General features: G+C 37.1%; 1 protein-coding gene across 2 annotated transcripts in view; it reads left to right on the top strand.

Moving 5' to 3' along the window:
- MTA3 (metastasis associated 1 family member 3) overlaps nt 1-15,875 on the top strand; it is a 144,849-nt gene that overhangs the window by 104,537 nt on the left and 24,437 nt on the right. For both annotated transcript variants that reach the window (XM_072858264.1, XM_072858265.1), the window contains exons 16-17: nt 1,097-1,243; nt 13,417-13,448. In XM_072858264.1, coding sequence (XP_072714365.1) covers nt 1,097-1,243; nt 13,417-13,448 — 179 coding nt within the window. The remainder of the gene's footprint in view (nt 1-1,096; nt 1,244-13,416; nt 13,449-15,875) is intronic.

Below are 15,875 nucleotides of genomic sequence, written 5' to 3'. Positions count from 1 at the left end.
CTCCCAGCCCCTCTGCCCTCACGTTCTCAGCCCAGAGGTCTCTCCTGCTCCGTGGGGCAATCGGGTGGCCGGCCGTAATCGGGCTGCAAGAGCCTCGCAACCTGCGCAGGTGTCGGAGGGATGGGGACCTGCCCTCGGGCAGTCTGTCTTCCCTCGCAAATGTGGCTCTGTCCGAGGACGTACACAGTGGTGGCTTTTTTTAACCCAAACGTGTGGTGGGAATAAGTTAATTGGTTCAGCAAATTCCTGGTGAGGGACAAGCAGACTCTACTGAGGCTTCCTTTTGCCACTTTTATCTGGCAGATAACTGAGAAATTTCCATACAACTGTATCAGCTTTTGGCAAACACAGCAGCTGCCACCCTGAAGTGTGCTGGCCAGATGCGTTTCGTTGCCTCTTACCCACCTTTCCTCCTCCTTCTCCAAAATAATCCTACTCTGTCAACCATATTAGATACTCTGGGATGTCTGAAACTCCCCAATAACGACTCTGTAGGGGCGTCCGGCGGTACCTGGGGAGCCCAGTGCAGTCTTAACAAACCTTGTGTTCCTGCTGCAGCTTTGGGGTAGCTTTGGCGTCAGAGCCCTGCTGCGGCTGGCTCCCTGACTTCTTGCACCTGGTGACTTGTGTTTGGGAAGATCCCTTGAAACTTGTTACTGTGACAGAAAATATTGAATAGCTTGAGGTATTGAGGTGGTTTCACTATAGTAAAATGCTTTTATTTGCTCGCTTAAAAAGCTGTAGGTGTGTAGCTCCAATACAAACCTCAAAATGGTAGGAAAATGTAAACACAGACCTATTTCAGGTTGATTTGTATTATCTCTTCAATCTCTGAAATCCTTACTAATCTACACCATAGTATGGAACTCAGGCAATCTAAAGTGAAGTAGATTTTTCTTATTTGGAAGAACTGTAGGTATGAAGACTCATGTTTGAATTGTTATTCAAGGTCTTGTAAACACACTCATGCTGAAGAAACTTTCTTTCCTTTCACTAGAAATTTAAATGTAAATTTAATGTTGAATAGACTATTTTTATTTATTTATTTTTCCAATCAAGTATGTACGATCTCTCTCTCTCTTTTTGTCTCAAACAGAGATTCATCCTACAGTGAAACCCAATGTAATCAGGTCAACACCAAGCCTTCAGAGTCCAAGTGCAAAACGACTGCTTGCACCGTCCAATCACTCTTCGCTAAGTATTTTGGGAAAAAGAAACTACTGCCATCATAATGGTCTTGATGGTATGTGAAGGAATATAAAATAAATGTTCTTTAAGTCTCTGAATTGCGAAACTTTCTGTGGACCTGAAATAACAAAGTTGCGTGACCTTTCTGTAGAGAACATGGTTTTAAGAAATGACATTAAATGAGGGGGTACAGACCAACAGAAATATGAGATATCAGTATCATATTTATAGCATTGATTCTGAATGCAATGAATGGTGGTGCTTATTAATTGAACATGGGTATATTAATGCCATCTTTTAAACAAAGTATTTTTACCATTTTTCTTACTAGTTCTTCATCTCTATATAAAATGAATAAAACATATTTGGTGAAGATGCAACTAATGCTTTATTTTGGTTTATTGCACTGCATTTTTATTTGAAGAAATATTTTGCAGAAATATGCAAGACCTTTTGAATTACTCTGTGCTAAATTACTTGATATATAACTAAATTGTTAAATACTGGACCTGCTAGTTTACAACCAATCTCTTGTATGTGAATTCTGAACACAGCTTAATCTGGATTCTCAACAGTGTGATTGGTAATAGCGAGAAGATAGCTTTTGGCGTCTTCCATCCCAAGACTGTGTTACAATCAGTTAAAATAAGAATGAAGTAGTCCTGGCAATAAGGACTGATGGAAGGTAGGAGCTCCTTAGAGAGAGACTGTCCCTGCATTTATACTGCTTGCAGAGGAGGAAGGAAAAGGGGTGTCACAGAGGTACAGGAGAGGCTTTTCCTGTACACTGTGCAGCGCCAGAGGTGATCTTTAATCATAGAGAATCAGTAAGGTTGGAAAAGACCTCTAAGATCATCTAGTCCAACCATCAGCCCAGCACCTCCCTGCCTACTAAACCACATCCCAAAGTGCCACATCTACACGTTTTCTGAACTCCTCCAGGGATGGTGACTCCACCGCCTCTCTGGGCAGCCTGTTCCAATGCTTGACCACCCTTTCAGTAAAGAAATTTTTCCTAATATCCAATCTAAATGTCTCCTGACGCAACTTGAGGCCATTTCCTCTCGTCCTATTGCTAGCTACTTGGGAGAAGAGACCGACCCCCACCTCTCTACAACCTCCTTTCAGGTTGTTGTAGAGAGCGATAAGGTCTCCCCTCAGCCTCCGCTACTCCAGACTAAACAATCCCAGAAGCCTGGTATATCCAGCCACTTCATTACAGTATGGTGGAAATGGCGATCAGATATGGAGGTGTGCAAAAAAAATAGGGAAATTTGTGGGTAAGGCTAACTTTTCTCAAATAATCTTTATTTTTTATTCTGAAAAGTCACTGTGTATTACAGATTTTTTTTTAAAATTATTACCAAAAAGAAAGATTTTCAACTGGAACTGTGAACAGTTTTACCTCAGGTCCAAATAAGAGGAGAATTCAGCAGGATGTCATTTGTTTGCACTGAGAGGAAATGCATGCATTTCCTGAACTCTCTTTTTGTGAGACGTAACTTCTGTAAGCCATTAGCTTATTTGTTTTGTAACTGAATAAGGTTGTCGAGATTAGAAATCTGAAATAAGTTAGGCTCTGAAATAGACTGTTCAGGACACGATCTGTACAAAAGAGGTGACTGACTGTTTTCATGCTGCACAGAATAGGAGGAGGTAGAAGTAAGAGGGACTCTCGCTTTAGACAAGCTAATAGAAATGGTATTCCAAATACAGGAAGAAAAACTTGATCCATTTGCCATCTTCCCATAATGATCATGCTTTTCTGTCATTGCTATTTGTATCTTGAAGGGAAAATATCTGGTGTACATTTAGTAATACCTAGATAGAAATCACTACATACTTGGACAAAAAGTGGCTATTTAGTATACACAGAAGAGAGGATCACTTTGCTCAGTGTGCAAACAGCCATTACACAGTAGGCAAATAACATGCACGGCAACACAAGCTACTCAGTGGACCAAGATGGCAACCATATGACTTGTACTTGGAAGAAAAGACGATGCCATTAATCGGCATAGCCACAAATGCTGAATTTCCACTGCGATCTTTGAGTGTGAAGTTCTGCAGGGATGGTCTGGTAGTTACTGCATGGGATTGTGAATGAAGGCTGCTCCCCCCCTCCGCAATGCTGGCCATTAGGCTGGACTCTCCATATGAGCTTTCAGTGATGAATGACTTTCACCTGGAAATAAAGATCATGTTACATTTCTACTGCAGAGAAGGCTGTAGCAATAAGTTCAAGGTAAATATGATGATGATGATGTTCCTATAAGGAGGCATGCTTGGAAGGCTTTAAAATTTTTCTTCTACTTAGTATGGATGTTCTCTTCAAAGTAAAGAGTTTATAAAACCAGTCATTAGCCACACTGATTAGTTTGTATCAAATAGTCAGCTAACTGTGTTAAGGCAATTTGCACAAAATAACATCTAATTTGAAAAATTAGTATTGAGAACTGTAAGTCATTGCTTTAGGAGATAATTATTTCTGCTTATCTATTTTCTGTGAAAGTGTATATCCTAACTGACTGAAATCTGTATTTTGCTAATGTAAAAATGGCTATTTTAGTATTTAAAAATGGCTATTTCAGTTCTTATCCTAGCCCCTCTCTTTAATTAAAAGCCTGCAAAGTGTAAATACAATGCAGAGGAAAACCAAAGTTTCTAAACCAATCAAAACAGCAGGAATGATTCTCAGCAGCACAGGTCCTCTGTTCCTTTCGACTTAAAAACAATTACCTTTAATATTTGCCATTTAACCCCTCCTCTGGTTACTGGGAAATATCAGATACCTTTTTGGGGGTGTAATGTATCCAGCTTCTCTTCAGTACGCAGCAAAAACTCAGTGACCAGATCCACTTGGGAAATGGTGGTTTCCGTGTAATTGCACGGACAACGGTCTGCTATCCGTGCAATGAAAGGTTTTGCCAACCTCCAGAGTTTTTGTGTTGCTATAAATATACTAAAAAGCTTTTTTGGTTCCAAAATACTATTGATTGTTGCTGAGTTTATTGCATTGTATCAATCAACAGTATCCAGGAAGCCAGCTGTGGAGATGATGATATATTCTGTCTTTCAGTGCATGCTTTGATGAAATGAGCAAACAAAAATGAGCATGGTGGGCTTATATTATGTCTTATCTCTTGCTATTTTCATAATCTTAATGTTATTGACAGAGAAAGGTCTGCATGTTCAGGTTTGTTTTTTTCAACAGTATTAGAAATTTGTTGTAAAGAAGCCATATAAATATGTTTACTTAAGATATACAATAATTTACAGCATTCAAGTAAATGTCACTTAGGCTTGTGTAAATATATGTTTAGATTGGCATATTTAAAGTCAGTCTTACTGCCTAGGTGAGTTGAGTGCTGTATTTTGACAGAATTTGTTATTAACAAAATAATTATTGGCTCAGAAATAAAGCAACGTAATATGGAAATGGTACGTCTTTATGCCTGTATGGGGAAGTTGGGGGAGATGATGAGAAACATGATTAGTATTTGGTTTAATGCTTTTAAGAGTAATAAATAAGGACATGATTAGCATTTCTTAGGGCAGTCTTATCTTGGCTTGAGTCTCGATTTTGGCCAATACAGTACAAGTTTCCCTTTCCTTTTTCCACAGACACACCTCCAGCAAGCGTCTGGTGCAACTGATAGGGATGAGGGAGTCTGTAGTTTCTGACTACTATTGCTCAGTCTTTATCGAGAATGATGAGGGAGCACATTTATCTCTTCATAAATGGTGGGGTTTGTGCCCTGATACCTTGCTATTAAGTGATCTGAGTGTCAGTCACTGGTGCCTGAGGGATGTAGTTGTATGCATGAACCCATGTATAAGGCATAGACCTAAAGAAAATTGCACTGCTTAAGCATTGTCTATTGTAACTAGATAGAGAGAAGATCTTGTAGTTGTTTGTGTCCTTTCTTGTATGTAGGAGAAAGACTTTTTCCGGATGGTCTTAGAAAAGTGTTTTTCCTTTTATTTTCAAACAAGAGCAAATCTCGCATTCTGTAGGGTAGAATGAAAAATGCCAGAAAGCTTTTTTCCATTCTGCAAAAAAATCACAGTACTTTGGGAAGTTTTCGTGTAATATGCATGCTGGTGCTTTTAACTGTTCTGAGATGCAGAATTTCCATTGCTGCTGAAAAGAAAGTCAACACAAGATATTTAAATGGTTCTCAGCAGTGAAGACAGTCTCTTTCAAATGGGAAAACTCTGTCTTCAGAAAATCACGATGTTGCAGAATGTTACATGTATCCAGTTTTATGACTGGAGTTGACTGTGGGAAGATTTAGGTGTGACTGTAAAGTGCTTTGTAGATATTTTGAATCTGATCTTTAAATTACAGTGTCTGAAGTTATTCCGAGCAATTACTTTCATGCACAAGCTGCTTAACTGTGAGCAACAGTACATCCAAGTAGTCAAGTTTCACGTCAGGCTATTGTTTAGGCAGGGTGAGCAATGATAATTTTCCATATAATATTTGGAAAGATCAGGTAAATGTATTTTACATAAGTATAATCTCTGTCAACTGGCAGGCGTTGCCTTACTTTTACGTGCATCAGAACGAGAATATCCACAGGATGCCCAAGATATTAACGTCACTAATGAGGTACAGAAATCAGTCTGTGCCTGTTGATACCGTTTTCATGACTTGTTGGCAGAAATAAGAGAACCGGTTGTTCGTAGCTGAAGAGACTTTAATCAACAGTCCCGATCCTCCTTCTCTCTTCCCCTTCCCAGACCTTTAATGCTGTATTTCAGGCTGAGATGTCCTGATGCCTTCAAGATGGTTCTTTCAACAGTCAAATTTCTGTTCCTAGATGCACTGACATATGCAGCTGTATCTAAGAACGAGACAGCAATTTTTGGGTCCGTTTTCCTAGGAACCCGCACATCTCTGGCACAGTAAGATGAGAAAGTGTCATGAGCAATTTGCAAAGGGAGAAAGACCTCAAAAGAAAGTACTGTCTCTCTTAGATGCTCTTTTGGTCAATCCTTCTCTCTCTGCTTATGACTAATAGTATTGGCTATTGAGGAGATAAACAAAGAAGAAAGGCTTATATTTCACTCCTATTTTTCCATGGGGAATTTGAGACTCTCCTTTGAAAAACACATGAAAATATAAGCAGCCTAACTGACAGGCAGGGAAACTGGAGCTTTTCCTGCCCCAATTTTTCATGAAACAGAGAAAACAATTCTGATATGTGCTTCATCATAATTAACTTCACATAACAGTCTGAAAGGATATTAAAAGGAAGGAGTTTTCACCGTAGGATGGAATTTCTCAGCAGAGGGAGTTGGTTTTTTTTCAAAGGTGTCTGATCATTGTTACACTATTTTTTGGTAGAGATGGAGATGTTCCACTGCGGTGGCAGGCTAGCAGCATGGAATGCATACCAAAAAACATCTGGTGATCCATTATTTTAAAAAATAAACCCTTAAATTTTCTCTTACATATTAATAAACTATAAACCTACCTAAATCGTTATAAACCTCATTTTACATACCAGTGATTTCCAACTGAAAGAGAAGAAATGAGATGTGATAAACAAGCTACTATGTGAATCCACTTTTGCCATTTCTTCCATGCTGAAACACAAAGTGGGATTAATGTTGAATTGTGTATACCCACTTTTCCCAAAAGTGAGAAACAAAAGTTATATATTGTTCCACGGCCAGTTTTTCCTCTGAAATTTGCTTTGGGCATGTGCATTCTAGCTTTGGTCCTTGGTATAGCCAGCAAATGTTTTGAAATATTTGGCTGCACATCTCTTACTGAAATGTGTGCACTGATATTGATGGAAATGTGAGCGTGGAAAGTAGAGCTCTCTGGAAAAATGGATGTTGTATTACTGTCACTTATTGGAGAAGCAGAGGACTATGAAAAGGGTGTTTATGACTCTTGGTTATTTCCCAACATCGATTGCTCAGAGCATTTATTTATGTCATGATACGAAATGCTTTATGGTAAGAGCCTTGTCATGCATAGTTCTATACAAAGTCATTAAAGCCATCTCTGACCCTCAAGAGATTAACCTAACAACCTTTTTACCTTTGATTTTTGCAACTTGCACAAGAGTAGCCAATTTCTGTCTATTTTCACTGTCCAATTGGAGGCAATAATTTTAAATATTTAATAGAAAACTAAAATGCTCTAAAGCTCGCATTTCTGTGGTCAGTATATTCACTTGTTTTTGCAGAGGTACAAATGATGATACTGGAGATGATGAACTAGTGACAACTTCCAGAGCCCAAATTATGTACCTGGAAAATGGCACAGGCCTTAATTACCCCAGGGTGTTACTGCTGACATTGTCAATCATTTGTAGGACTAAGCTACTACATCTCATGTTTGCACGTCTCAAGCCCTTTTTTTTTTTTTTCTATTTAAATTTTTGTATTATAAACCAATGTTTTTCTTTCAGTTCATTTACAATGAGTTGATGATTCCCCCCTCCCCACTTTGGTCTTCATTCCTCCAACCCCAGTGATGCAAATGACATTGTGACTTAACATGAAAGATAATCAACTAGGAGGAAAATATTTTTGTCTGAAAAACAGAACAGAAATATCTTTTTTTCCCCAGAATTTCTTAAAGTTGAGAAAACAATTTATTGTCTTACAATGATAAATGTGCAGTCATCATTTGCCTACATTGAATTCACATTAAAATTATCTCCCAAATATTCGAGGTTTTTTGATTACACATAAAAGAACCGTCTTTCATTCTGTGTCCCAGGACTGCTCAAACTGCGGGGTATTTTTCAGCAGGTAGAGGTAAGCAGTGTGACTTCTCTATGATGAATTTGGTCACAGGAGGACTTGGGAGGAGCAAAACCATTTCTGCAAACCCACGTTTCCTTGAATTTCCTCTGAGAAAGAGCTGTTCCTAAGCGTTAGCATAGCATAGCACTGTGCTGTGGGTTTTTTAAATATAGACAGCAATTGCTTTTGTTTTGCCAAAGTCCAATTTCCATTCAACTGTAGTTCTCAGGCTTACTATATCTTGTGAGATGTGAGTTATGTCCAAGGGTGGAAGTACTCTAGAAATTGACTAGAGGATTATTTATTTTTTTTTGCTTTTATTTCCTTTCTTTCAGAAATGTATCTTTGGATTTGTCAGGCTTCTTTGCCTACATTTGATTCACAAAAAGCACAAAACTGGAATGGCATTCATGCTTTGATGCACCACTTTGAGTGTGCCAGGCATCACTTACATTTCATTGTACTAAGGAAACAAATACTTATGAAAAGATTATAGCATTGTATCTCTGTATTCACCAGTGTAACACATGCTTCTGATAACTCTAATAACAGCTGGGGTTAGAAAGAGCAACCTATGTGGGATTGCAGATGGAGGAAAGGGCACTTCATGGTGAACTGCCCTATTTTTGCTGCTGAATCAGTGTTTCGTTTTTTGTAATGTGTAGGCATGAAATTGCAGTAACGCTGGCTTTTCTAATTGGCAGAATAAATCAGCTCTTAAAACAGTAAACAATAAGAACAACACTATAATCAAGTTAGCATTGAAAACATAATGCAGATAACCAGAACCTAATTCCTGGAATCACCACTTTCCACTAGTATTATTTTAAAGAATTAAAGTTGCAGAAAGAGAATCCTCTCTGTTGGATAACAGGATTAGCAGCGTATTACCTCATGAATTACGTGTTCTGGATTCGAGATCTGGAGTTCATACTTAAAGTGCTTCTGTGCATGATTACTGTCAAGTAGGTTGATTATTTTTTGTAAGCTGTGATTACAGAGCAATCTGTTCTTAACAATTTTATTACATAATGCAATCTGGAAGGCACCTTCAAAAAGTGCTTCGGCAGTGTAACTGGAAAGTTGCCGTGTCTGGCAAAGATGTTTTGTGATTGTTTTGTACGTTTTGGTGCTTTTTTGCTTTTGTTGTCTGTATATTTTTTCTCTAGTGTTTCAGATTTCAGTCTTGGGATACTAAGGGTCTTCCTCAAAGTCAAACTCGTTCTTAGCATGATTACAAGATATATATTTTTCTAATAATACTTTTGAAGTAACACTTAATGTCACTTGTTGCACTGCCACAAACTGGTAGGAGTAAAACAATTGTTGCGGTTACTTAAAATATTCATAACCTGAGTTGAGAAGAAATAATGAAACAGTCTTCCTTTCTCAGCTTATTTCATAAGGTGTCCCGTCCTGGGTGAAAAGGTTCTTTATAGTCTCATGCACCACGATAAGGTGTGAGTGTTACTAGGATTGAACACCTCTGCTCTTGCACGTCTGCCTTTATTTTCCACATGTCTAAATGACATTATCTTGAAGCCTGTTTATTCTGGAAGGTTTAGAAAAGGGCACCTTTCACCCACTAGTATTGCTGATGACCCTGTTAATATAAAAGAGAAAGATGAATATCAGATAACTAAGTTTCCTATCAGCAGAACTAAAGAATAGCACGTATAAACATAACACATGAACAGCTGGAAAAGGACTGGAGTGTTATTAAGTTTGTGGTTTCTGGCCTGGCTTGAAGAACCCTTAAGGGAAAAAAAAAATATGTTGCTGGGGAATAATATATAAACTTGAAATAGTTCTGTAGCTGGCACCATCCCTTAGCAGTGGGCTTTTTCTGATTTAGCCTTAAATGGTTTTACAGTAGGAAATTTTATAGTCTCCTGGTGCCTGTAAACAGGGAGAAACACTTGATTGGTCAGTATGGTTGGTAAAGCAACTTATAATGTGAGGAAATTTCTTTTTACAACTTACTCATTTCTATTTGAGTTCAAATAAATACATTATAGAAAAAGCATATGAGCATCTTGGGCAGTTTCTGCCATTGGTGCATCAATTTCTCCGCAACAATAAAGTTCTAAACATCTTGTCAGTACTGAAGTTGCATTTACCATAATTTGCTCATCAGATCAGCAAAACCCCTTGTTAGTGATGTAATTCACTTCACTAGCACTTCATCGGCCACAGGGGGAGAACCGTTCTGGATCCTGGAGTTTCCTTTCTACTGAAGAAGTGCAAGTACAGATTATTGCCTTGCACAAAATCATTTGCTATAAGAACTCATTTATAAACCAAGTGTCCACTGGTGCCAGTTTCATGGAAATTCAAGCCTGATTATTTAAAGTCCCAAAGGCATTCTAAAACTTGGCAGATAAAACTGAAAATCCAAAGTTTTGTTTTCTGTTCTGTTGAACACCGAGACATTTGTGGCCTTTAAATAAGCTCTCTTGCCCTCAGTCTGCATTGTAGGTTGCATGGGTGTGCAGGCCTTTTGTAAAACACGCCTTTTTGAACGCTGCATGACTGCCTTTTTAATTGGAAGCAAAGGCTTTCTTCCTTAGTTGCCTTAATTAAAAGCAAAGTTTTCCACAGAATTGGCTGGTGTGTGCTCATGCATGAACATTGGTCAGAATCCTGCCAAATCAGGGTGTATTTATTTTCTGGAAGAAATCGCTGTCTCCTCAGTTCTAAAATCTGAATATTTGGGTATCAGAGTATGTAAGAGTTTAAATTGTGTAACAATGGCACATTCATTAGTAGTCTCTGCTAGATCCTAGAATCTTTTGACTACGTCTATTTATTAAACGGTTCTTTCCCTAGCTTTTTTTAGGGATATACTCAGGTCTTTCTAAAAGATGTTTGGCAACTTAGATGATATTTCAGTATCTACAGCAATAAAAGCTAAGAAAAAGATACGCAAAAACCAGAGAATGTTTTTACTGTATGATATAACACAGGGATACTACTCTACAAATATAACAGATCTTTCTTCACTTCTTTGCTCGGTTTTATTAATAGGTTATCAATACGGCAATATCCTGGAGTTAACAGCTCTTGGCGCTGCATTAAGAGTGTCTGTAAAGTATTCTTCAAAAATACGCTGTTTAATGGCCTCCAGGTACATTTGTCTGTTCCTCAGTTCCCTTTAGGGAGCTATTCTCTCTTTCACTCAGTTGTCTGTGGAACTGAGAGGGTGACTGAGTATTTTGGGACAATCATGGCTAAGCATAGTTTTTATAGATTTGGCATATAAAGCTATGCTAAAAGCATAGCACGTAAGAGTGAAGAGTAAGAGTGAAGAGTGAAGAGTAAGAGTGAAGAGTTAAAAGACCATACTCTGAGTAAGAGTAAAGATTTTATTACTCTAGTATCTGAGTATAAAAAGAATGGATTTTTGTTTGTTCACTTTGATCTTTTTGAGGGGGTGACTGGAAGTGCTGTGTAATGTATCTTCTCTATATTTCAAGAGAGGATTCCTCAGGACATGCAGTTGTGCTCTTGGAAATAGGTTGGGGGGGTTTTCTGGGTTGTTGGGCTTATAAACAGAATGAGTCCTTGTCTCAAGAGTTATTCAGGTGGTTCTGCCTCCATGAATGCAGTCTCTGGGTTTTCTCAGGAACGTTCAGGTCCTGAAATGTTATTTCACTGGAATGTCAAAAAAAAAAAAAAAACAACAACAAAAAAAACCCAAACCAACTTGTAATAACAAAAATAACTTCACTGTGAAGATAAAAATTGAACAGATTATAGAGTTCTTCACTCTACTGTGATCTTCTTTTACTTTATAACAGTGCCAAATATATTCAGGTATCGGGAAACAGTAGACTGTCACAGTATTAATTCTTATACTACCAGTTTAAAACTTGCCTGGAGGACTGGTAACCTAAATGTATTTTTATATATGATAATTTTTGTGTGAAAAAAGAGAGGAAAAGGGTGCTGGGAGAGGAGCTCATAACTAAAATATTGGTGGCTTTAGGTAGGTGTTCACATTACAGAACCTTTATCAATGGGAAGTTATTGATACCTGTACTGAGGTATATATATTTTTTTAATTAGATTTGATTAAGACTGAAGACTTGTACAAATGTAAATGTAAACTAGATAGAGGAATTACTGCTGAATATCAGAGTGAAGTTTCTAAATAGTTTGAGATGTTTAAAAAGGCTTGTCTTTGTTTCTGTCAGTGATTGAATTATACCTTCAGACTGGTTAAGATGACTCCTTAAAATGAAAGAGAAACACCAGTTTGAGAGTGTAATTAGTATTTTTTCAGAAAGAGATGTGCAGCTGTTCTTTCTCCTGTCCTTTTAATGTCTTTAATACTATTTTTAACAATAACAAAACCCCTGGAGAATTCTTTGTGTAAGTGATGCCAGTTGGGACCCCCATAAGAATCGCAATTTGGAACCGGGGCAAGAATAACTAACCCACTGTAATTATTGTACATTTATCTCACTTGCAGAATTGAGACTCTGCTAATTCAATTCATGCAGAATTGTGTACATTTTACCCAGAACTGCATGCAGTGTTGCTAAATGCCTCTTCCTTAAGAACTCTGTGTACTATAGTGAATAAGATGTCTTACCCAGATTTTTTGAGCAAGTCTATGAGATTGCTAGTAGCATCATCTTGCATCTTACAGATCAGCACCAAATTTTCTTACAGTTTTTTTAACTGGTTAGGAGGATGTTTAGTTACTGAAGTTATACGTCTTCGAAAAAGAACATGACTGTAATATGACAACTGTAGCATTTTAAAGCCAAAGAGGGTGAGATTTCTGTCCTTGGGGGAAAAAAACAGCAAACATAATTTAATTTAAACAGTGGGGTGAAATCTATGTTAGCTATTGGCCTAGTCATGATTCCTCAGCAATTTTATGTAAATATAACCGTGAGTTCAGTTGACTGACTCCTATCATATAGGAGAGAATAATTAAGATTTCTGGATATTATACTTCTCAATATACTTTGTCAATTTCAAACTGAGGATGCATCTCAAAATTCTCAGAAAAAGGATTGTCTAGTTTTATAAAGCTTTTTCAACTGGGAATAGTAATGGAATTATGCTGATACTATTTGTAATTTTTTCTGCAGAGCTAATCCTCCATGTTAAATGATGCCATATGTTAAAAGCAAAATGAAAAAAACCACTTCTTGAAACATGAATTATGAATTAGTTCCATTTTTATATTTTCTTGCAGAAGAGGATAATTAAGGAAAGAGATTGAGTGCAGTTAACAGCATACTATAGTGTGCCGTATATTTTCAGGACCAGTGATGATTCTCATGCTCGTTTCATGAGAAACCTTTCCAATCTCTGCTTTTCTGATATGTTCATTGTTGTAGCTGAACAGTAGCATCTTAGCCTTCAGGGTAAGCATCAGAAAATAGGGCTTTTACGGATAAAGACAATACTCTAATATGCTGTGGTTCTTTTGTTTTCCAGAATCATCCAGCCATACAACAAGAACAATAATGGTAAGTATAGAGGAGATTATAGGTATCAATCTATCTATAGAAGTGATTTTTCCTTTGAAAACAAAGTGGATATAGTAGTATCCTAAGCTGTTGGCATGGTTTTTTATAAAGTCCAGTATCACTGTAGAGATAAAATGAGTCTGTCTGCCGCTGCATTTCATGGGGAATCTTGGAAGAAAATTGAGGTTGAAAAGCTTAAGAAGTAGCAGTGCTGTCAGTTTGAATAGGTGAAAAATCCAGTTACAATTCTGTGTTACGCGTTTAAGTGATTTTTGATTATGTCAAATTAGTGTTGATAAAATCTCTTGCTTTCTGTGTGTATCACATGTCAGACAGAGCACATTTAAAATTCAAAACATACGCTGAGTAATTTCTGGCATGACATTCCTGTGAGGATGGTTTCTGACTTTACCTTGAGTTCGATAGTTTGGGTTCCAGAAACAGAGAAATGTTTAAACAGACAGATACATCTTCAAAAATGAGATTAAAAACCTTTATGCATAAAAATGTCATGGATTTAGTGTCTATCATGGGTTTTTATAGGGTGAGAAATTTTATCAGTCTCCTTCTGTTTCAGACTCCTAATAAAAGTTAGATAAGGACTGAACAAAAATTCACGTAAAGAAAATCTCTCTGCCTTGGAATGATTCATGCCTATCCTGTAGATATTTGGGGAGAAGGCTATCCACTTTTGCAAGAAGACCAATTTTTGAGGCGACTTTTGAAATTTTAGAATAAAACCCAACAAAACATGATGGGAGCTTGTTTGTTTTCATTCTTACAGCTTTCAGGGTGTCTGTTCAAGTTTATTACCTCTTCTATATGTACGGCATTTGTGGGACACGTAAATTCCCACACAGATACTTGATTCAGCAGGGGGCAAGGGGTAAATATAGTTCATTGCTTTTATCATCAATAGTCATTAATAACCCAGTGCAAACAGATAATAAATTGGTAAGGACTACAGATCATAAAATTTCAAAATAGTAGAGATATGTCTGGAAAAAGTGATGTTTCTGTTTTCTACTGGATGTGATGTAATCCTTGTTTGTCATGAATTTGGTTTAAATAGACCCATTTCAAAATGAGATGCTTAGTTATTCAAGTATATTCCTCTGCTATAAAATTTTGGAAGGGATTAAAAAATTTCTCAATATTTTTACAATTCTGCATTGGTGCTGGGAAAAGAGCTACAGGTTAATGCTGAAGCTGGTGAAAACTTTACTCTTAATTTCCCTTTATTTTTTGTCCTATCAACTTTACTCTGACGATAACACATTTTGTCAGTTTCTCTTTTCCAATAATGTATTGAAACAGCTCTAAAAACTGACCCAAAGAAATGGGGGTCTTGCCTATATAAATCTGTCCTCACACCAAAACATGGCCAAACTTTAAAGAGATAAGAGAAAGGTTTTTCAATAACTTGAGTTCTTGAGGTTCCTCTGTAGTGAACCTCTCCAGACATCTCTGCTGACAACTCAGACCGCTCAGACTAACATCCTGCAGTCAGCGTGCAGTGATTGTCCATTGCACTTAAATAAATAAAAGTACAATTACAAATAAGTGTTCTATTTAGGGTGAAAAGGTTATACCAATATGTCCACTCTTCTCTGCAATTAAAGCATAACTGAATGTGTAATGGAAAATTTCTCACTCTCCAATGAGTAGGTAGAATTTGTCAGTAAAGCCAGAAAATATACTGTTCCTTGCATTAGAAACAGTATGAGATTATCTATTCAGTACAGACATAGCAAAGCAATACTGCTGAGATCCATTTTTTAATGACTGCTGCAATAAACAATTATTCTGAAATAAAGTCCCCTTTTTCTGATGGATTATGGTTAATATTGTAACAGATAAAAAGTTAAAGCATGATCTTTAGTCAATCAGAATGTGAGAGGTATAGCAGCAAATCTGTATATTGCCTCGGATGCTTTGATGTAAAAAAGCTTTTGTCTTAGCAAGGCGAAGTATTTGAACTCCTTTTAAGTTGCATTTATAGATGGTGGAATAACGTAAGTAAGGCATTAAATCTGATCTTGTCTCTGAAGATTCAGATTTTTGTTAAAATCAAAGCCAATGAGGAATAGAGTGTACTTTGCTAAGGAAAAAGAAATGCGTTTTTTCTGAGAATGCTACAAGAATTCCTCTTCTGTATTTAAATATAATGATGTCTCCTTGGTTTTTGTTTCAGATTCTTGTTCGTAAAAATAAAAAACTAGAAAATTTTTTAAGGGTCTGGGCGGGGGGAGGGCATCTTCTATGTTTTAACTATAAAACCAATTTCCTCTTATTCTGTGGATAGACACCTAGGTTAGTCTTTCATTCCTGATTTACTGATTTCTATAAATAAATATTTACTTTAAAAATGCTGCTTTTAAAGACATGGTTTATTCAGCTTTTGTGTAACTTCCATGAAATACAGAG

This window comes from Ciconia boyciana, chromosome 3 (assembly GCF_034638445.1).
Source record: "Ciconia boyciana chromosome 3, ASM3463844v1, whole genome shotgun sequence".
In the NCBI taxonomy this organism is placed as follows: Eukaryota; Metazoa; Chordata; class Aves; order Ciconiiformes; family Ciconiidae; genus Ciconia; species Ciconia boyciana.
The sequence above is the reverse complement of the archived record's forward strand: the minus strand, read 5'-3'. Positions and strand labels throughout refer to the sequence as shown.